Here is a 22,168-nt window from a genome sequence, read left to right as displayed (position 1 = left end):
CCACCCCCGCATCGCTTGAGTCCCTGCCCTCATGGCTCAGCCAGCAGTCACAAGCCCCTCAGCCAGGACAAAGGTGTCCCTCAACATCCTCATAAGCCGGGAGAGCAAAGCTCGGCCGAATGCTGGTGTTAACAAAACACGTGGTGCATTTTTATCTCTGGAAAGCTATTTCCTATTTGTAACACTACTTGAAACTGCTTCCAAGTCTTCATTTGATGCTAGCCGTGCTCATAGATTTTATGTGTCTTGTTTTCATTTTCCAAATACGTTTATTAAAAAATGTTCTCAGGGTAACAGTCCTTGTGGTAGGAATTTCTGTTTTGGGGGAAGAATACCAGAGTTGGAGGTTTTTTTGCCAGCAGGATGTGAAAGCTGAAGGAAATAACAATGACTGGGGCTAGAGATTTGTCACAGCGAGTTAGAATGCAAAAATTTACAGTCTGGCCATGAGACAGTCCAGGCTAAAGCCATGAATTTATAGGAAGCATTGCCAAAAGCTGGATATTATTATTTTAATCAAACTCTGTTTTACTTTGCACTAGGAAAAAACAGGAAAAAAAAAAAAAAAAAAAAAAAAAAAAAGTGAATTGCTAGAGATTTGGGCTCTGTGGATAGAGGATAAACTGCAGAAGAGCCACCTCTGTCTCCATGGCTCTTCTCATCCCCACTGAGGGGTGGGAAGCACACACGGCCTTCCCTGGAGACACAACAGGGATCCGGCTGCCCCAAATCTTGGAGGGAGAGTCCCTGCTTGCCTGGCAACTCCTCTCCCACCCCGTGCTGCCAGTTCAGCCTCTGCGGACTTCAAAGGAGTACCATGGGGGCCGGTCCCCTCTCACACCAACATGCCACCCAAGGCATCGCCTCGCTCTTCGTGCCCTGCGTCCAGCAAGGCTGGTGTGGGATTTTGTGCCTGGGAAGACTGGGAATGGCTTTGGAACTAAAGCCTGGGTGCGGGACTTGCAGATCACTGCTCCTCTCCCTGTAATGCAGCCTCGGAAGTGCTCTGTGAGGGTTTGCATAAGGGAAAAGTTTCACGCTTCTTTATGCTTGCATTGTCCCAGTGACCTTAACTGGGGTGTGTGTGCTGTTGATTTTTATTTTATTTTATTTTATTTTATTTTATTTTATTTTATTTTATTTTATTTTATTTTATTTTATTTTAATGGAATGAAAGAAAAGAGTTGCGTTGGCTTTTATCTGTACAGTACAGGGTCTGGATCTGCTGGAAAATTACTTGCGAGACCTCTGGATCTCTATTTGCACAGAAGTAGCCACTTATATTTATTGCTTTACATATGGCCACAATCCAGCAAATCACTCAAGCATGCGAATAACTTTAAGCATGGAAGTAGTCCCCTGCGAGCCCGTGGGACTACCACCGCACTAAATATACACATCAAGTGATGAGCCCGGCTCCACCCTCGTGTTTCCCCGGGCGCTGCCACTGCTCCACACGCACACCCAGCAGGCCGGGGCCTTGCCCAGCGGCTTCCTCCCCGCTTGCCTAAACCTCGGTCACGGCCTTGGGCTGCTGGCGGCATCGATCGCTGCGCGCTCATCGATTTTGACCACTGAGGCTGTGCAACTCCAGATTAAAAAAATAAATAAATCCTTTTTCGTTTTCCCTTTTTTCCTTTTTCCTTTTTTTTTTTTTTAATTTATTTTTTTCCTTTTTTTTTTTTCTTTTCATCCTTTTATAATCTTTTTCTTTTTCTTTTTTTTTTTTTTTTTTCTTTTTTTTTTTTTTCTCTTTCTTTTTTTTTTTTTTTTTTTTATCCTTTTAACCCAGAGAAAACCACCTAACGAATTTGCACCGGGGAGCCCGGCCAAGCCGTATAGGGTCTGACTGCTATATAGGGGCATCTCTTCGTGACCCACACGCACCCAATCGGGCCGAGGGGGATGAGGGGGCAGCCCCTCAGGGCCGTGCCGTGCCGTGCCGGACCGGGGGGCGGCTCTCCCCCTCCCCACGCCCCACCCGGGCCGTGCGGGGCCGGGGTTAAGACCGCAGGAGGGATTTGGGGGGAGGGTGGGAGCGGGGGGATGGGGGTGGCAAATACCCCGTCGCAAGGGCAGGACGCGAAGCGCATACCAAGATTTATAGGTGGACTTTACGGGACGTTTTACTGGAAGCCGGGAGAAGACCCGTTCCTCCCCGCAGCGTGCGGGGCCGCTCCGGCCGGTAGATGTTCACCTCGGGCCGACCGGGTGCAGGGCTGAGAGAAGGGGAAAAACCTCGCCGAGATCTCATGGAAGCAGACAGAGAGGGTTTTAGGGGAGCCCGGTGCGTGTCCGAGTCCGGGTGCGCCCACCGAGCATCCCTCTGGACCGCGGGTGGAGAAGAGCAGGCGGGCTGCTGGGGGCTTTGCTTTGGGGCTTTTAATTTGTTCCTTTAATTTTTCCACCGTCCCTGTCCCCTGTCCCCGTCCCGGTGCCTTGGCCGCGGAGCATCCCCTGCGCTGCCCGGCCGAGCTCCCCAAACCCGACCTCGGAGACCTTCCGAAATAAAAGTGCTAGGAATAAAGGCTTTGCCTGTATTTGGGGAGGATTTTTTTCTACTCCCCTCTATTTTCTTCCTCGAGGAGAAGACGCGGCCGTCCGGAGCGGTTAATTCCGATCCGGGCTCGCAGATAGAAAATTAAAATTTGGCAGCCAGTTAGCCCGGCTTTGGACGGGGCTCCGGAGGTGGAAACCCCTCGTGGGCTGCACTGACCGACCCCCTCGGCCGGGCGCGCAAATTTCAGACGTCCCCCCGCAAAACACGCGTCCCACGGCGGGCGTTGAGCAAGGCAAAGGTGGGCTTCGATCCCAAATCGGCCCCATCCCCATCCCCACCCCTCGGGGGGCTGCTCGGACTCCAGCCCCGCAGCCGCGCATCCCGCGGGACGGGTCCCCGAGCCCTGCCCCGGGCTCCGGTGCGCGCCTCCGTTCCCCCGTTTCCCCGAGGAGGTGGCTTCCCTCCAAAAATGCTGCTGCGTCAATAGCGAGGGGGGTAAAAACTCTTTTATTTCGTAGGTAGAAAAAAAAAAAAAAAAAAAAAAAAAAAAAAGCGCAGGTAGGGCAAGAGCGGGAGGGATTTGGGAAAACACAGGGGCGGCAGGAAAATAAGGCGGAGAGGAGAGAGGGGGAAGGAGGGAGGCAGCGGGCACCGGGGGAACTGCGGCGGGACAGGAGCGGGGCTGCTCCCTGCACACCGCCAGGGTTCAAAGTGCGCCAGGGAGGCGGCCGAAAACAAAAGAGAGCAGCGGGCTCGGCGCCCCGCAGCCCCGCAGCCCCCCGGCTTTGCGGCGGAGGCTGCGCGGGGGTTGCGCAGGGGTTGCGCGCCGGGACGTGGGGATGTGGATTGGGGGCAGACGGCGCAGCGGGAGGCCGGGAGCGGCCTTCCCCGAGGGCCGGGGGGGGTGTCTGGGGGTCTGGGGGGGTTGGGGGATGTAGTTCGAGCCCCCCGCCCCCTGCTTCCCGCAGCGGGCGTTGTGCAGAGTCCCCATTTCGTTGTGTTTTCCACCCCTCCCCTCCAACCTCCGCTCTACGGCCTCCATTGTTCCAGGTTCACACTGCCACCGCTGATAAGGAGGAAAACCCCCGGAAAAAAAAAAAAAAAAAAAAAAAAAAAAAAGGCAAGCAAGAAAGAATGAAAAAAAAAAAAAAAAAACCACCACACAACCCAAGATTTTGATTTACGACCTAATCAAAACATTATATCTTTGGTCAAGTGGCGCAGAAAAATGATGACCCTCAAGGCTTCAGCTAGGGGGAGAAAGAGAAATTCAGATTACACTCGGAGTGATTTATGTCCTCTCTGAGCGGTCACGTTGATTTTTCATCGTTTGAGCCATTACACAGTAGAGTGGAAAACTCTGATCCAATATTTTTTTGGTCCGGAAACGGTACATATATTATTCCAAACATGTATATATATATATATATATATATAAGATATGTATATTCTTCCTCCGTGCGCGCACGTCTTCTAAATATATATACAGGCAGTTTATGGAGCGAGGGGAGGATTATAAATAGCCGATGGCACGGAGAAGAGCGGCGGGGCGAAGGCAAGGAGCCGACACCCCCGGCTTGGGGGGGGCTGCAGGAGGGCACCCGCCTGTCTCCGGCCCGCGGTGTCGTCCCCGGCCCCGGTAGGAGGAGGAGGAGGAGGAGGAGGAAGAGCAGGAGGAGGAGGGGGACATTTTCGCAAGCCCCCGGCACTCACCCTGGCGAGGTGTTGACACGGCGCAGGAAAACCGACGGGAGCGGCGTTCGCCGGGGAGGCGGCGAGGCACGGAGAGGCGGCCTCGGAAGGGGGGGGACACCCCAAATTTCCTCCCCCACCCACCCCCCCCCGCACCCCCCAGCATCGGGGGCTGCAGCTCCAGCGGCACCGCGACCCCGCAGCTCGCACACGGGAAAAGAGCACGGAGAGAGGCGGGGGGCCGGGAAAAATTAAAAAAAAAGAAAAAAAAAAAAGAAAAAAAAAAGAAAAAAAAAAGTAGGAAATAATAAATAAATAAATAGAAGGGAAAACGAGAAGAGAGGAGGTTGGGGACTCCGCTTTTGGGTTGGGGAGAGGTTTCTCTGTGGGCAGCCGCCGGGCCTGACCTCTCCCCCTTTTCCTCTCCCCTCTTTTTTCTCCCCTCTCCGCTCCTCTCCCCGTCCATCCTGGGCCCCCCCGGTGGGCACCCCCCTTCCACCGCCCCTTCCTCCGGGTCTCCCCGGCCTCGGGGGCGAAACCAGCTCCGCAGGGAGGGACGGGGGACAGGGGACAGGGGACAGGGGACGGGGAGGTCCCGCACCCCGCACCCCGCTCCCCGCACCCCATCCGCCCCCGTGCGCCCCGACGGCCCCCGGGAGGCCACGGGGGCTTCGCTCCCGGCCGCCCCCCGCGCACCTCGCCCCGTGCAGTCGCTGCCGGTGTCGCTGCCGGTGTCGATGTCGCTGCCGGTGGTGGTGGCGGTGGTGGTGGCGGTGGCGATGTCCCTGCGGCCGCCCCCCGCCCCCGCCGGCCCCTCCTGGCCGCCCGGCTGCGAGCCGATGGGAGGGCCGAGCAGCAATTCATCTTGATTTGCCTTCATTGTCCGGAGCTGGCGAACTATAATCCTGTATAATTTCACGAACAAGCAGGTTTAGAATTAATGGGTCACTATTATTTAAAACAAAACACGCGAGAGCACGACCTTTCCCTTCAACTACACGCTGCAGCGCCGAGCCGCAGGAAACTCGGGGCTAACCTCTCACCCCCCGCGCTCGGCGGGGCTGCGGTTATTTGGGCTGCTCTTTGTTTCTCTTAATGTCTGCAAGGGGATTTGGAAGCAGAAATGTAATATTACATGAAGGATCTCCCCGCTTCGGGGAGAAGGTGATCGCAGGGGGCGGCCGAGGGGACAGATTATTTCGCACGGGAGCGGTTTGTTTGCAAACTGGCTTTGCTTTTTTCTTTTCTTTCTTCGCCCCCCCCCCCCCCCTTCCCCTCCTCCCTCTCCTTTAATGTAATAAAAGCTTCCTTCACAGCGGGAGAAATTTATGCTCGAGATACAGCAACTTCGGGGCTGGCAGTTCTCGAGGCCGGCGATGTCAAAATAATCCATTTTCTCGGGGCTGCGCAGGGGAGCAGTGGCAGCCCGGCCGCCCGGCGCACACAGGAGGCAGCGCTTCTCGCATGCGACTTCAGCGTGAGTTTTATCTATACATTTATTTTATTTTATTTTATTTTTTTTTCCACGCGAAAACTGCTGCCACTTATTCCCACAACCTAAACCAGTGCCCCTCAATCCGTCTCGGGGAACGAGATCCCGTGGCAGCGACCGGTCAGTCCCTGCAGACGAGTCACGGCTGCGCCCCTCAGAAAGGAAAAAAAAAAAAAATCCAGACAAAAGCGTATGCTGTATATTTTTACTCCCATGAAATAAAACACATTTGTCATGTTCGCTGAAAAGGAAAACAAGAATATTGTACGAAATGTTATACACAGGGCATGTTTTACATTGCAATATCAGAAACATCATTGCATCCACCAGAGGTACTATTCTAAAACTGATATTCACACAATGTTTTTTTTTTGTTTGTTTTTTTTTTAATAATTATATGTTAGAAACATACAGTGCCGCATTTAGTATATACATTCCCTTGCTCGCAAGCGAAAAAATCCTAATCGCTTCTGTGTAACATGCTTTATTTTAAAGCCTAACCTTTTAAAAACACTGTTGTGATATTACTAACAACTGCTTTTATAAAATTAATTTGACATTTCGATATATATACATCCTTTCAGTCATTTTTATGTTAACAATGCTAAACTTAAAAAATAACAAGCTTATAGTAACATTAAAATGTCATATCATATCCAGTCAAACATTTGTCCATATATATATATATATATGTCCTTGTAACTGCTGAAATACTCTTAGCGAAAGATCTCAGAATCTGTAGGAGGTCCTTTGAAAACAAAGGAACTATCTTATTTCAGTGGTTTCCTTTTTTTTTTTTTCCTCCCCCCCCTCCTTTTTCCCTCTCTCTCTTTTTTTTTTTTTCTTCTTTTTTTTTTTTTTCCTCTCTGTTTTCTCCTCCTTTCTCCTCTCTCCAGTGCCCATCACTTTCTAGCGCGTTTCTCAGTCTCTGGGGGGTTTGGGGAGGGATTCCCATGCAGTGTTTTGTGCTGCTGCGTCTCACACGGGTCTGTCCACGGCGTACTGGCACGCACTCAGGTTGGAAGCGGGGTTCTGCACGCTGGCGTAGCCAAAACTGGAGTGCTGCTTGGCTTTAAGTCTCAGACTCGCCAAGCTCGAGTTACATGTGTCCCTATAAACGTACGGAGGTGTCGGAGGAGCATAAGGACAGGCTGGCGTTGGCACGGCAGAATTCAGGGAGGGGTTGCTCAAGTTGTTCAAGTTATTCAGGCTGTTGAGGCTGGAGCCGGGGACCCCGGTGACCGCCGAGGGTACCATGCTTGAAGACATACTCATGGAGGAGATGGAGTTTGGAGGGGAGAACATGCTCTGAGAAGACAGAGGGTTGACATTCATGGAGTTGAAGAAGGGAAAGCTTTTGGTGGAGAGGGAGGCGGAGGTCAGGCCCTTGGCCGCCCAGTTGTTGTAGGAGTAGCCGGGGTACATGTCGTCGTAGGGCTGCATCAGGCCGTTAAACTGGGGGCCGAAGCCGTTTTTGCACAGCTCGGCTTGCTGGTTCCTTTCTCTCTTTCTCCATTTGGCTCGGCGGTTCTTGAACCAAACCTTTGGGAACGGGGGGAGAGGGAAGGGAGATGCGAGACGCGGGTTAGTGGGGAACCATCACCAACCAGCACAGCCCGGGCCGCGTCCCCGCATCTCCGTGCCCTACAGACACGCAGGTGGCCGTGGGCTTCTCCTCCTCCTCCTCCTCTTCCTCCACGGAGCCCGGCATCGCTGCCCCGGCCCCGAGCATCCCCGCACCCGGGGCCGCCGGGCACGGCCGGGCCCCCCGCTCCGCGCCGCGTCTTTCTCTGCTCCTTAGCTTTTTGTTCGTTTCTCTCTCTCTCTCTCTCTTTTTTTTTTTTTTTCCTCCCTTCTTGGCTTATTCCAAACTGCAGTCGTCCAGGGGAAACACAAAAAGTGCAAAAGCGAGGGCAAAACGCCTGGAAAGCGGCGGAATTTTAAGGCAATGTTTCCTATTACGGGGAGGGAGAGGGAAGCCAGCAACTAATAAATCGTTGCTTCAGTTTGTTAAAGCTACAAGTTCCTCCTGAGCGAAAGCTTCCAGAGCCGAAAACCACTTCTAAACAAACTTGTTCGACTGCTCTTTGGCAAAAAGGAAAAAAAAAAAAAAAAAAAAAAAAAAGGGGGAGGAAAAAAAAAAAAAAAAGGAGAAGAAGAAAATCGCCTTTTAACAACGTGCTAAGGAAGATCTAAGGGACCCTCCCCGCAGACAATGGGGGAAACGTGCCCTTTCCCAATCCACATCTGGGTGTCTGATCCGTCGGGCAGCCGCCGGCAGCAGCCTCGCTGTGTGTATTGGAGCCCCCCCGGGTGTTTACACGAGCCCCCCCTGGCCTGGGGGGGGGGTCCCAGGCGGGCCGGGGTTGCCCCGAGCCGACAGCCCCCGGCGCCTGTCCTGCAGCCCTGCTCCAAGCGGAGAGAAGGATTGAGGTGGGATTTCCGAAAATCTGGGGGTTCAGCCCTTTTTTTGTTTTTTAAAAAATATTATTTTAATATGTATATTTTTTCCTCTTCCCTGCAGCGTTTGCACGCGGGCAGGATCTGGCCTGGGGATCTGTGCAGCGCGGCGCTGGGTCCCATAAATCTCGGAGGGGGGAAAGGGCGGCGAGGCGCTCGTCGAATTGTGAAACCAACCGCGGGAGCAAACGCAAGGAAGGGCACGTCGGGAGCGCCTCCGAGTGAAGCGAAAGCCCTTGTGTATTTTACATCTTTTTCTCATTAGAGGCAGCGCAGGTTGCAGCCTGTTCCAAGTCGCTTTCTTGGCTAATGTTTTCATTAGGGTTTCGATCAAAAGGAGCAGGACGCGGCGCACGGCGAGGGCGAAACGTGCAGCGAGCCGGAGTCCAGAGAGAGAGAGAAAGATCCCAATCTGTCTCGCCTTGACAGAAACGTCCCGCTCCGCGCTGCTTTTGTGCAAAGGCTCTGAAGCTGGCGTACAACCCGAAATCGAAAGCAGCTGCAAACGTCTCGGCCCCCTCCCCTTCACCCCCCCGACCCCCGCCGGCCGGAGCCGGGCACTCACCCTAACCCTGGCCTCGGTGAGGTTGGTCCAGACGGCGATCTCCTCCCGGGTGGACATGTCCGGGTAGCGATTCCGCTGGAAGGTGGCCTCCAGCTCCTGCAGCTGCTGGCTGGTGAAGTGAGTCCGCTGCCGCCGCTGCCTCTTCTTCTTGGAGGGGTCCTCGGGCCCCGCATCCTCGCTTTTGCTCTGCTGGCTCTTCTCTTTCTCTGCAAGGGCGAGGAGGAGGAGAAGGGGGGGTGTAGGAAAAAAAAAACACGACGGGACCAAAACCGAGTTCACCTCGGCCCCCGAAGCCTCGCCCCGAGAGAGGCTGGGTAAATGATTAACCCGCGGGGACGGCCTCCGCCGCCGGGCCTCCGCCGTCGGCACCCAAGGGTGGGCTCCCCGCGGGGCGCCAGCAGCCGCCGGGGCCGCCCCGTGGCTCGGTGGCTTGCTCGCCCCCCGGCCCCGGTCACTCGCCCGCCCGAGCCCGCGGTGTTCGCCCGTCTGCGGCCGGACTGCTCGCCCGTCCGTGTCCAAATCACTCGCCCCCGCATCCACACTACTCGGCCGTCTGAATCCAGATTACTCGCCCCCAACATCCACATTACTCGCCCGTTCGTATTCGCACTACTCGCCCCCGCATACACCCTACTAGCCCGTCACAACCCAAATTATTCGCCTCTGCATCCGCTCTACTCGCCCGTCTGTATCCACACTACTCGTCCTCTACACGGACACTACTCGCCCGTCTGTATCCAAATTATTCGCTTCTTCACCCGCACTATTCACACGTTTTTAACCAAATTACTGGCCCTCTGTGTAGAAACTACTTGCCCGTTTGCATCCGCATTACTCGCTTTCTGTATCCAAATTACTCGCCCTCTGCATCCACGCTGCTCGCCCATTTATATCCAAATCACGCGTCCTTCTGTATCCGCATTACTCGCCCATTTGTATCGACATTACTCGCCCGTCTGTATCCACATTACGCCCGTCGGCATCCACATTATTCTCCCATTTGCATCCCAATTACTCGCCTGTCCGCATCCACACTTCTCGACAATTTGTATCCAAATTACTCGCCCGTCTGTATCCACATTACGCCCGTCGGCATCCACATTATTCTCCCATTTGCATCCCAATTACTCGCCTGTCCGCATCCACACTTCTCGACAATTTGTATCCAAATTACTCGCCCGTCTGTATCCACATTACTCGCCCTCTACATGGACACTGCTCGCCCGTCTGTACGCACACCGCTCTCCCCTTGCATCCAAACCACTCGCCCACCCTCGACGTGTCCCCGCCGCCACCCCACACGCCGGGAACCGGGGCTGGGAACCGGGGCTCTGCGAAGGGCTCCCGGGCAGGGGGGCGACTTCGGGGTCGCGGCCGCTCGCCCCCTCTTACCTGCGGCCTCGGGGCTGGAGGTGTCGGAGATGGTGTGCACCTCCAGCCGGTGCTTGGCGGACTCCAGGGAGGAGCGAGCCTGCCCCGGCGCCAGCGCCGTCGCCATGGCCAGCGCGGGCTGGTGGTGGTGGTGGCAAGACGACGAAGAGGAGGAGGAGGAGGAAGGTGAGGAGGAGCACAGCTTAGTCCCGGCTCCCAGGCGCTCCAGGCTTAACGGGTCCTTCATGCAGCTCATCGGCGACAGGACGCCGGATTGGGGGATGACAGGAGGAGGCGTGCGTGCGCCGGGGGGTGTCGGGGGGCAAGGGGGCACCCGCGGCCGCTCGGGGGGCTAGCGGCGGGGCGGCCGGGAGCCCCCGCTGGCGGGGACGGGGGAGAGGACGGGGGGGGGGGACGGACACGGTGGCAAGCTATCGGGGGGCTCCGCTCCGTCGAGAGCCGTCAGGGCGCCCCCGCTGCTCCCCGGCCGGCGGCCCCCGTCCCGCCGCGGGGGCTCGGCGGCGCTCGGCGGGGCGCTCGGCGGGGACCCGCGCCGCGCCGCCCCCAGCCCCGCACCGCATCAGCTCAGCCGCTTCCCTCTTGGCCTGACATCTTAAACCGGCGGCGGCCTTCCCCGCTCGGCACGTCACCCGCGCCCGCCCCTCTCCGCCCCTCCGCGGGGCTCCGCGCCCGCCCCGCTCCGCGCCCCGCCCCGCGCCCCGCCTCGCCCGCGCCCCGCCGGGGGGAGCCGGAGCCCCCCTGGGCATCCCCACGCCGAGCCCCGAGCCCCTCGGGGGGCTGCCGGCCCCCAGAGCCCGGACCCCGTGTGCGCCCCGGCGGGGGATGCGGGGCGAGGAGGGAGAGGCGCTGGACGAGGTGGCCGGGAGGGGGGCGCGGGGCTGGGCGCCCCCGGGTGGGCAGCGCAGCCCCAACCCCGTTCCCATCCTCATCCCTGTCCCCATCCCCATCCCTGTCCCCATTCCCATCCCCATCACCGCACCCGCGCCCGCTGTTTTTCCCCTTTCCCCCTCTCGGTCGCCGACGTCCCCGGGAGATCCGCATCCTCCCCTTCCCTCCTTACTTATCGCCGAATTAGCCGTATTACTTTCGCGGGGGCTGTTAGTAAAGAAGGTTAAATTAATTTACATTCTGCTCATTATCTGGTGTTTAAATGACGTGTTTTTATCCCTGAGATTTGGCAAAGAATCTCTTCCCTCAGACCCCACAGCGTTTCGACGGAGACAATGCTCTTACATTTGTAGTGGATTTTAATCTGATAAGACTCTAATTTGCTTAAGTCTTTTAAATAGGGGGTTTAAAATGATTCTAGCCGTTTTCTTATTGAATTTCCTCTAATTCCCCCAAGATCATAAAGTATATGTGTAAAGTAAATATTTCCTCCCTTTGCACCGGCAGCAGATGACCTATAACTAAGTCAATATGAATCCGGCTCCGCTCCGCACCAGTTGTTTACCAACCGGATCCCCGTTTCTCCTCAGCCTCCCGATCCCGCCGTGCTCCTGCACCCAGAGACCCCCCCCGGGCCCTTCCCCACCGTGTGGGGGCCGCGGGCATCCCCCCGGGCAGGGGGGGAAGCAGGGATGGGGGATCCGGTGCCCCCATCCCTTTCCTTTCTTTCTTTTTGGGGTGCTCAGGTAAGGAGCGCAGCCCCCCCGGCAGCTTTCGAACGAGCCCAATTTCTATTTTTTTTTTCTTGTATTCATACAGCTTTAGTTACTTTGGGAAAAGTAACACGGGGCCCCGGCCTCCCCTTTGGGAGAAGGGCGAAACTCCTCCACCCCGGGCAGGAGGGGAGCCACCCGGCAGCGGTAGTTGTCATGGTGACCATAAATCACGGAAATCCAAAAATACCCACCTATAAGCTCACACGAAGCTTTTATTTCCCGAGTGAAATCATATTTTAAAAGCTGTCAGCCAACCGAAAAACAACCTAATTGTAGTCGCCCAAGTAATATATTAGTGGTAAAGGTTTCAATTAAAACGTCAAAAGTCTTTTTTCTATTTTTTTTTCTATTTTTTTTTAAATTTTTTTTTTCTCTTGCTGGGCTCGGCTCACCCACATACCGACCGGGCCGCGCTTGCTTCTATTCTATTCTATTCTATTCTATTCTATTCTATTCTATTCTATTCTATTCTATTCTATTCTATTCTATTCTATTCTATTCTATTCTATTCTATTCTCCTATCCTATCCTATCCTATCCTATCCTATCCTATCCTATCCTATCCTATCCTATCCTATCCTATCCTATTCCATCCCATCCCATCCCATCCCATCCCATCCCATCCCACCCCACCTTATCCTACCCTACCCTACTTTATCCTACCCTACTCTATCCTACTTTATCCTACCCTACCCTACCCTATGCTACTTTATCTTGTTTTTCCCGAGGGTTTTCCCGAGCTCCCGCCGCCGGTGCCAGCCCTGCCGCCGTGCCGGGGGGTGCGGGGCCGCCCGCAGGTATTTATTTTCCCACTTTTCCTTTATCTACTTATGGGATCATTGTTTCGAGGCGTAATACTCTCCTAAATGGATAAATCGGTTCTTCTGTGGAGTCTCCAGCTAGTCCTGTTGTCTTTTACCTTTGGCTTGTTGTCTTTCGCCTAGCTCGGATTACCGGGTATTCTCCGAGATGAAGAGCCATTAATTACCCATTCAGTCAATATTAGGAAGACTACAGAGCTTTTTACATAGGATTAAGAAGACATCAGATTGTTCCATTAGTATATTCCTACTCACGAATAAGCTTTCGTTATACATTTAGTTTTCCCTGGAGTGAGGCTAACAACTGCTGCATATATTATCCTCAGACGCCGGCGGGGAGAGAGAGAAAAAAAAATAATAATAAAAAAAAAAGAAATTACACGTCGGAAGCGCATCGAATAACTTCTATTTTGCATTTCTATTTTGGCCAAGCTGGGCGCCCACCGGGTCCCTGCTGCACCAGGGCACCGGGCACCTTCTCTCCGGAGGTCTAGCTGAATCAGCGCTGTTTTTTTTTTTTTAATTTAATTTAATTTTATTTTATTTTTTCATTTTTCAAGGCGGTGCTAAGTTAGTGCCTAGCGAGCCCGAGGAACGATTTTGTTTTGTTAAAAGAGTTGAAACAATCAATTCGCGATGCCGGCTGGTGCTCCAAGGCGGTATGTAATTTCAGCGCTTTATCTCGGGAGGCTGCTGCTTCAGCAGTCCCCGCGTTATCGATTTCAGGCAGGGATTCCTCCGGCAGAGCTCGGGCACCCAACGAATTCGGCTTCCACACGCACAACTCCGCGCACACGGCCGTAATTTCAGCCTCCCCCCTTCCCCACCTAAAAGTTGTCGGAATAAAACCCCCAGAAACCTGCCAGCCCGCTGGGTGCTTCCCGAGGCGTAACCGTGCGGGGCCGGGCACCCAGAAACCGATTTTTGGCGACCCTCTCGCCGCAGGATTATTTCCATCCCGCCGCATTTCGGGTGCCCCCCGTTCACAGACGGCCACGGGGCCGCTTCTCCCGCAGCCTCGCCGCACCCCGGGGAGCTCCCACCCCGTTTCTCTCCCTCTTCCCGCAGAAGCGCTGCTTTGTCCCAAAATCTCCCATTTTCCCCGTTATCAGAGATAGCGCCGGCGAGCGGCTGCCCGCCTTGTGCGCCTGTTTTGCGCAATCACCTCCCCGCAGCGGCAATTTCCCAAAAGGTTCGCTGTCAGAAGAGGGCACCCCCCCCCAAATCCCTGCCCGCTTGCCCTGCCCCTATATCGGGCCGACAGACGGACGAGACTTTTTTCCTTTTCCGACGTTAAAGCCGAAGTCCTGGCACTGCGGAATCAACGGGCGCTCCGTAATTAAACGCAAAGCGAAGCAAAGAGGCGAAAAAAAAAAAAAAATCCCAACCAAACAAAAAAAAAAAAATAACAAAACGCGGCTGAACCCTATCGGAATCGGAGGAAAAAAATCGCGATTTTGGTTGTGCCCAGGCGGCTGCAGATCTGCACCCGCACATCGGGAGGCTTTGGGGGCCAGGCAGCCCGGCGTTACTCCAGACTTCTCTCTTAATGAATGGCATTAAAGGTGTTTAGATAGAGATTTCCCCTCCAGCCCGACGGGTAGAAAAGCAGGCTGCCTGATACGGTAACGAGGCAGGAAATTTTACGTGTACGACAATAATCCGGCTTCATAATTGATGGTTAAGAAAATAACCATTTGTTTCTCGGCAGGGGAAGTAAAAGTTACCATGTCAGGGAGCATATGTGGCTATTACTTTTATAAATACTTAGCCGAATAAAGCTGGCGTGGAAGGGCTCATAAATTTATTATATCAGAAAGGTCCCCACTTTCCCATTAGATCGCGCTAAGGGCTTTGATTAAGACCACCTGTTCAGCGGGAGGAGAAGTCAGGGGAGGGTAAAAAGGCCTTTCTTATTTCCAAACCATATATAAAGCGATGTCACCCTTCCTTTCCACATTATTTAACACTTATTACGGGCGGAGGGAAGAACTGCCAGGGCCCGGTAAAGCCTATTTGCGCCCGATTTAATATCACGTATGTTTCCGGGATTAAAAATTATTGGCTCCTAATGCCTCCGCGTTTGGAATTACCCCGGATTTCGCTCGCTAACCTTCCTCTAGCCTCATTTCTTCCCCTTCCCGGGGCTTGCAGAGAGGCTCCCAAACCGCGCCCCGGGTCCCGGCGGGAGGGTGGGACCGGGATGGGACGTGGCTATTCCCCAAACGCCTGCATGTTGTTCGAGCAACAGCGAGCTGTTTGGCCAAACAGGGTTAATGCAGTGTTCTTACGAGGAAGTGTTTAACCACGAGACCAGGAATACGTACATTATTAATTCAGTCTAGTTTCCCGTATTATTAATTCAGGTTAATATATTTTATTTAAACAAAATTACGTTTATCTTGGATTAAACAGTCTCTCGGAATACAGAGCGCTTGTTTTCTTCTTTGTAATGTGTTTGCATTGCTGTTTTGCTTTACCGCCCCTCGGGCTCGCCCACCCGGCTCCCCAAAAAGGGGCGCGGGAGGTGCCTGCGCCAGGGGGGTGCCGACCTCTGGGGCTGGGGAGCTGGGGACCGAAAGGAAGGGCCGAAAACCCCAAACCGGCCGTGCGCGGGGGGGGAGCGCTGATCGCACTTTTTGGGGAGCTGCAGCCGCAGCCCCCCCATCGCCCCCCTTGCGCGGGGCCGCGCAGCTCGGCGCGCAGCGCGGTGCGGGCAGCAGAGGGCGCCGTGGTGCCGCGCAGGAGGGCGCGCAGCGCAGCGGAGCCTCCCGGCCCGCGGAGGGGCGCGGAGGGGCCGCCGAGCAACCACCGGGACCGGGGGGCGGCCGGCTGCACCCCTGGGGACAGGGGGGGGGGACACGGGGGACGGGCTGGCAAGCGGCGGCCGGTGCGCGGCGACGAGCAGCGGAGCATCCCCGCCGCGCTGCGCGCCCCGCTGCGCACCGGGGTCCGCGGTGCAAATGGTGTGGGGCTTACCTAGCTGGACGCAGGCCGAGACAAGCTTACGGCAGTTGGACTCCATTACCCGGTATCTGCAAGAGACGAAGGGCGCTGGGTTGGTAAAAGTGTGCTTTCCTCACTCTCCGTGAAGAAAAAGGCATATACATAAGAAACAACGATAGCAGCAATCACGATAACAGCAATAACGACAATAGCAATAATAATAACAACGATAATAATAGCAATAATAATTATAACAACGACAACAGCAACAATTAGAGTAGTAGCAGCAATCAAGAAGCCCAGCTGCCCAGGAGATGCCTCGCAGCGCGACCCGCGCATCTCCCGAGCGGCCTCTCCCCGCTGGGAAGCAGCTTCGGCCTCCCTCCCTCCGCCTCTCATTTTTGGGGGAGGCGGAGGAGGGTCGCCAGCCCCCCAGCCCGAGGAGCCCTGGCGAGGGTACCGGCGGGGCTCTCTGCCCGGAGGGAGATGCGCGGCCGCGGAGGCTCCGTGCTTGCCCCGGCCGGCGAGGCTTGGGTAGTAAAATCACGGGATTAGCGCCTGATTGAGATGTCTGTTCGGGAGATATTACAAAATTCATTATCGCAGCTCCCTACTAACTCGATATGAAGTAACACAGATGGGATTTTATTAGCCCAGGCTTCAAATGTTTACTTATGGTAATTTCGGGGGAAATTTGCATGGCACCATCATTTCGGCGAGCCTCCTTCTTCGCCTCCTTGCCGACGGGTGAAGCGGGCGCGCTGCTACCCGGCCATGCGAGCGGCCCCGGGCGGCACACGGGGGAGAGGGGGACGGGGAAAAATAATAAGCAACGAAAAAAAGGAAGAAAAGGGGCGGAAAACGGGGAGTCCCGAGAGCCCCGATATGACACAGCGTTTCTACCCGCGGCCTGGGAGCAGCTCGGCTCCCCCGGCAGCCGGGCCTAGCGCAGGAGCCGCGCCCGATTTATTTGGGACGGCGGCGAGAAAAGCGCCGCCCGCCCCTGCTCCGGGACGGCCCCGGCTCCCCGCCGCCCTACAAAACTCCCCGGTCCCCCCGGAGCCCTGCAAAGCTCCCCGGTCCCCCCGCAGGGCACAGCATTGCCCGGCCCCACTGCCACCGCCCGCTCCGGCCTCACCTCCAGGCCCCCTTTATTTGAGATTTTTTTTTTTCTTTTTAATTTGGAAAGCACAGCGCAGAGCGGGGCCGGGAGGAGCGAGAAACATTTTCCTATTGTCTCCTGCCCGGCGCCTCAATTAAAAGCGGCTCCGCTCGCCGCTTTCCATTCCATTTCCATTTCGTGCGCTCCCCGCTCGCAATTCAACGTTTCGGCAGCCCCACACTCGCAGCCCCAGCGAGCGCACACACCCGGCGAGCTTTCCTTTCCCTTTCCTTTTCCCTACCTGTTCCTTTTCCTTTTCTTTATCTTTTCCTTTCCCATTCCTAATCATTTTCTTTTCCCTTCCCGTTCCTATTCCTTTTCATTTTTCCTTCCCATTCCTATTCCTTTTCCTTTCCAATTCCTATCCATTTTCCTTTCCTTTTTCCGTTCCTTTCCCTTTCCCATTTCTTTTCCATTCCTTTCCCGTCCCCTTTCTTTTTCCACTCTTTTCCAATTTCTTTTCCTTTTCCTTTCCCATTCATTTTCCTTTCCCTTTCCTTTCCCATTCCCCTTCCTTTCCCCTTTTCCCTTTTTGCTCGGCCGGCTCCGCTCAGGAACAACCTGCTCGCAGCCCGGCCACTATAAAAACTGCAGGACGCGAACAACAAAGCGGTGCCGCACGAGATTTCTTTCTTTTCTTTTCTTTTTTTTTTTCTTTTCTTCTTTTCACCCCCCTCCTTTTTCGTACCTTTCGCTATTCTTTCGAGGAAAACAAATCAATACACACACAAACACGCCGAGCACCCCCGGCAAATATCTCAGCGGTGCCCGAAATAACGAGGCCGGCGATTTCGGCGCAGGGCTTTGCCCGGGGGGGGGGGGTCGGTTCCGTGCGGGCCCTCCCCGCTCCGCAGCCGGGCCCCGCCGCTCCCCGGGGGCGACAGCGTGCCCAGGCCCCCCCTGAGCCCTCCGAGGGCCGCTTTTTGGGGCTGTGCGTTGCGGGGCCGGCTCCCCACTGCCCGCCCCACCGGAGGAGGCCGTGGCACGGCGGGGACCCGTCCCCGCGCCCTCCTCGCCGGGGTCAAGCGGCACGACGGAGAGGGGTAAAAAAAGCCAAAATTAGGCTCGAGCGGGCCGGCTGCTACCCCCCGAGCCCGGGCAGCCTCCGGGGACGAGCAGCCGTCCCCTCTGCGCCCCCCCACCCCACCCCCTTAACTCACCGGGCCGGCCTCGCTCCGCTGCTGCTGCCGGTGCTGCCGGGGGGGCGGCGGGGCCGCGCCGGGCTCCTGCGCTGGGCTGCGGGGCCGCGGAGCCTCCGCCGCCTCCCTGCCTCCTCCCTGCCTCCTCCCGGCCTCCCTCCCCGGCCTCCCTCCGGCCCCGGCCCCCGCCCCGCCCCCGGCCTGACGTCACGGAGCCTCCTCCGAGGCCGCCAGCCTCCCCCGCGGCGAGGCCCGGCTGCGCGGCGCTGCGCGGGGCGCGCAGGGCGAAGGGGGCAGGAGCAGCAGCAGCAGCAGCAGGAGGAGGAGGAGGAGGAGGAGGAGGAGGAAGAAGAAGAAGAAGGCGAGGAGGCGGCGGAGCAGCGGCCGGAGCAGCGTTCGGTAGGCAGAGGAGACGCGAGGTGAGCGAGGACGGCCGCGGGGATCCCCGCGCCCCCCCCCACACACCTCGCCTGGGGGCTCAAATCACTGCGGGCAAAGCCTCCCCCGGTCCCGGTTCCAGGTGTGTGCGAGGACGAGGTGTCGAGGTGCCCCACAGCTCCCCCTTTTCTTTTAATATTTCTTACTTTTTTTTCTATTTGATGTTATTTTTAACCCCCCCCCCCCCCCCCCCCGGGGTGTCGCCCGTACACGCTCGCTCAGCGCAGAGCCGCAATCCCGCCGCTGCCCCGCGCCTTTCGCCGCGCCTCGTTCACGGACGCCAGCGAGAAAATGCCACGGCTGCTTCTCCCCCCTTCTGCCCCCCAAAAACGACACCGACTTTGCGCCGGGGAGGAAGCCGATTTCGTTTCCGTGCCGCTTTCGATGCCTCCCAACCTAACGAAGCCGGGGCTGTTCGCTGAGAGCCGAGCGAAGCGATCGCTTCTCCCGCAGCGCTTTTCAGCGGGTTTTTGTTCCTAGAGGGACCACCGAGGAAAACAAAAAAGAAAAAGGAAAAAAAAAAAAGGAAAAAAAGGAAATAAAAAGAGAATAATAATAATAAAAAAAAGGAATAAAAAGGGAAAAAAAAAAAAAAAAGGAAAAAAAGAAATCAGGAGCTTTCCCAGTTCGGAGGCTGCACCTGATCCGTTTGAACCCCTCCCGGCCGGGGGTGGCTCGGAGCTGCCGCCGGGCAGGGGCAGGAGCGGGGAGGCTGCCCGAAGGGGCTCCGGGAAGCCTCGCCTCGCTGCCGGCTCCCTCCGGGAAGGGCAAAGAGATTTTACACGCCAAGAGGAGCGGAGGCTTTGGGCTCCCCTCGCCGGCCGCGCAAACGTGAAATGGGAGTTTTCAGTGGGGATGGGGATGGGGGCTGGGGGGGGGGGGAGGAAATAAATGAATTAAGCGTGTCCTTGGCTGCCCGCGTTTCTGTCCTTGGGGCCGCTCCGCCGAGCCAAATCCATTTTCCCGGCGCTTTCTGCAGAAGGCGAGGGAGCGGGCGGCATTCCCGGCTCCTGCCGGGCTGTTCCCGAGAACTGGCAACGACTTGCGCGGGTGCGCAGCCCCCTCGGGGCGCATCGCCCCCCGCCCCGCTGCGCGCCCGCGGAGCCCAAGTGAGAGCAGCTGGTGGGCAATGCAAATGGCTCCCGGGGAAAACATCAGCCGGGGAGGGGGTGGATTTTCATCGCCTCCAAGAGCGTGTGGAAGGAGCTGGACATACGTTCCACGCTCCTAATCCTTCTTTTACATTTTTAGTCATACTCCTATTAAACAACTAATTAATGCCCGGAGTCACCGGGGAATACATTAGCCATGCTGCCGGGGAAGATGGGGGTCCAGGGTGGCTGGAAACCGCGGAGCCGACTTAATACCCGGATTTCCATTTTCCTCCCCCCTTCTGTCGAGGCGATAAATGTGATCGCAGCCGGCCGGCCGAGCGGAGGCCGCGGTGTCGGTATTTAGAGCCCGGCCCCCCCCCGGCCCCGACACCCCCGAGGGGCTGGCACCCGCTCCGGCCTCCCTCCTTCCCCGGCCTCCCTCCGTCCTGCCCGGCCCTCCCGGCGGGGTTTTGCCCCGGGAACGGGGGAAATGGAAGGGAATAAAATAAAGAAAAAAAAAATTAAGAAAGGAAAGAAACGGGCCACCCACCCAAAGCAGGCAGGCGCTGCCCGGCCGGAGCGCCGCGTTTCAGGCATCCCTCGGCATCTTCCAGCGGCCGAGGGAGCGGAGGACAGGGGAGTTATCCCGGGCAGTGCGGGGCAGCTCCCCACCAGTTACTTTCTTCATTCCCGGACCGTGATCGCAGCCCTCGCAAGCAGCCCTTTCCCTCTGCCCCCTTCAGCCTCCCCTCCCACCCCTCCGAGCTCCTTATCTGACGGCGGAGGAGTAGGTAAATACCTACAGCTCGCCGCGTTTAACGCGCTCAGACATTATCGATCTGCCGGGCTGCCCGCAGGTTTTCTCCCTGCCCAGATCTGGTTTCCGACCCGCTCGTCCGGACGGCCGATAATTGTTAAAAAAATTAAGGGTTTCATGCGGACCCACCGATTTGCATATAAATTAAAAAGACCGCGCCTGGCGGATTTTATAATCGTTTCGAAATTAGCGCTTAACCACTTGAGCTAAAGGAACATATAAACGTCCGTATTGAGTCCCCTAATGAGTCCCCTAATTAAAAGGTCCCGGGTTTTGCTGCCGCTCGTTAGCAGGCTGCTTCAACCGGGGCGCACCGGGAGCGAGGACGGGGTGCGAACCGGAGCGGGGCGATCCCCGTTAGCACGCAGCACCCCAAGCTCCGCACCGCGACTCCTGCGTTTGTTTGTCCTCGCTTCGATCCCTCACCCCTCTCCCGTTATTATATATATATTATATATATTATTTTTTTTTTCCCGAAGGAGAGGGAAGAAGAGGCAGCGGCGGCACCGCAAGGCTGCTCGGCGCCCCTGCTCTCCGGGGCCAGCCCGGTGCCGGTGTCCCCGGGTGGCAGCCGCACGGCGACAGATCTGCGAGCAGAGAGCTTACCTCCGGCATGAGACCAGCAAGAAAAGGCAGCTCCTCGGCGAGAGGCAGTGCGAAGGCGAGAGAAGTTCAGGGAAGAAGAAAAAAAAAAAAAATAGAAAGAGCGGCGGTGCGAAAATCTGTAGCCTCGGGGGCTAGCCGGCAGCCCCTTTCATTTCAAGCGCTTATTGATTTGCTGTTGTCATCTTTGGCGACGCAGAAGGACACTTGAAAGAATTTCTGATGGGGCTCTGATCTGAGAAACGAGGTGACCTGACCGGGCTCTCACCAAATTCTTAATTACCGCATCAACTGCCTTAAAAATAAAAACGGAGCGGGGGGAGGGAAGGGAAGAAGAAGGGGGGTGGTGTGTGTGCGGGGGGAGAATCTTTGACAGCAGCACAGTTTGCTCACCGAGAACTTTTTTTAACCATTCAGAAACTCCCCTCGCCTCCCGCTGCCACCGCAGCCTTGCATCCGTCGCCCCCTTCCCCCGCAGCCCCGAGCCGGGGTCCCAAGGGTGCGGGGTCCCAGGGGTGCGGGGGGAGGGGAGGTTGCACCCGTCCCCCCCGGGCTGCAGGAGGCAGGTCGGATGCAGTGGGGTGAGGACTAAAAAGAGGGAGAGGTCAGGACACGGGGTGCGTGTGCGTGTCTGCAGGGGGTATCACTGAAACTGGATGTATAGGGCTTGAGGAGGAGAGCCAAAAGGACGACTGGGATGAGGGAATCGACACGAAAAACCTGTTACCGACGGCACCAGAACGAGCATCGTGCTCAGTGTTGCTTGTACGCAGACATACAGCGCTGACAGATGTCAGCAGGGCTCTTCAGCAGGGCTGGAGAGAAATACGCTGCCTTTGTCCCACATGGTGTGCACACACAGGCACATTCCTTCTTCTTCCTGCTCTGGCTGCTGTTTCTCCAGGACAATGCAAACCATCCTTTCTGGGCATCTTCCCCCTCCCTCACTCCTTTTTTTTTTTTTTTTTTTTTTTCCCTTCTCTGTTTCATATGTGTTTGCTTTTTATTTCAGTGTAAGGAAGCTGTGGGATGGGATTAGCACCTACCTTGGCCTCTCTCATTCTGTCCACCCCACAGCAGCATCCAGACCCAGGCTGGGAATGCTTGGCTGGCTTTTGTTTAGTGCTTTGGCTACCCTTGTTAGTTTTGTGGGGGCACTGTCCTTTCTCAGCAAATGCCAGTCCAACCAGTTCATGTCTCCCCTCTGAGCAGGGCTGGGAACTTCCCTGTTGTCGGTGTGTGCCACCCATCGGTGTGTGTCCCCCTCCAGTGGGTCAGCTGCTGAGCTATGGCAACCAGAATTGCCTGGTTGGACCCAAGCCTTACATTCTCTGTTGAGCCTCAGCTCCTCAAAGTCTGGTTTGTACGGAGGCAACACTTATCA

The 22,168-nt window shown here is 56.3% G+C and overlaps 1 protein-coding gene across 2 annotated transcripts; it reads right to left on the bottom strand.

Annotated features, from left to right (window-relative positions):
• Positions 1–5,910: 5,910 nt before the first annotated feature.
• On the bottom strand, positions 5,911–17,960 carry PITX2 (paired like homeodomain 2). Of its 2 annotated transcripts, none has more exons than XM_082758468.1 (4): positions 17,854–17,960; positions 15,565–15,620; positions 8,710–8,915; positions 5,911–7,226 (listed from the first exon to the last, which is right to left on the bottom strand). In XM_082758468.1, exons 2-4 carry the CDS (start codon positions 15,608–15,610, stop codon positions 6,663–6,665), a joined length of 816 nt encoding a protein of 271 aa, XP_082614594.1. In that variant the 5' UTR covers positions 15,611–15,620; positions 17,854–17,960; the 3' UTR covers positions 5,911–6,662. The 2 variants fall into 2 exon arrangements, with proteins under 2 accessions (XP_082614594.1, XP_082614595.1); XM_082758469.1 differs by lacking the exon at positions 17,854–17,960 and adding an exon at positions 17,382–17,438.
• Positions 17,961–22,168: the final 4,208 nt, after the last annotated feature.

Source organism: Aythya marila (genome assembly GCF_965140915.1).
Source record: "Aythya marila genome assembly, chromosome: 4".
Lineage (NCBI taxonomy): Eukaryota > Metazoa > Chordata > Aves > Anseriformes > Anatidae > Aythya > Aythya marila.
The sequence above is the reverse complement of the archived record's forward strand: the minus strand, read 5'-3'. Positions and strand labels throughout refer to the sequence as shown.

Bases quoted from the DNA above. Each gene is read 5' to 3' on its own strand.
- PITX2 (XM_082758468.1), bottom strand. From the start codon at position 15,610: ATGGAGTCCAACTGCCGTAAGCTTGTCTCGGCCTGCGTCCAGCTAG. The intron at 8,916-15,564 runs GTAAGCCCCACA...TCGCCCTTGCAG, and splicing joins CTCGGCCTGCGTCCAGCTAG to AGAAAGAGAAGAGCCAGCAG. The intron at 7,227-8,709 runs GTGAGTGCCCGG...CCGTTCCCAAAG, and splicing joins TCACCGAGGCCAGGGTTAGG to GTTTGGTTCAAGAACCGCCG.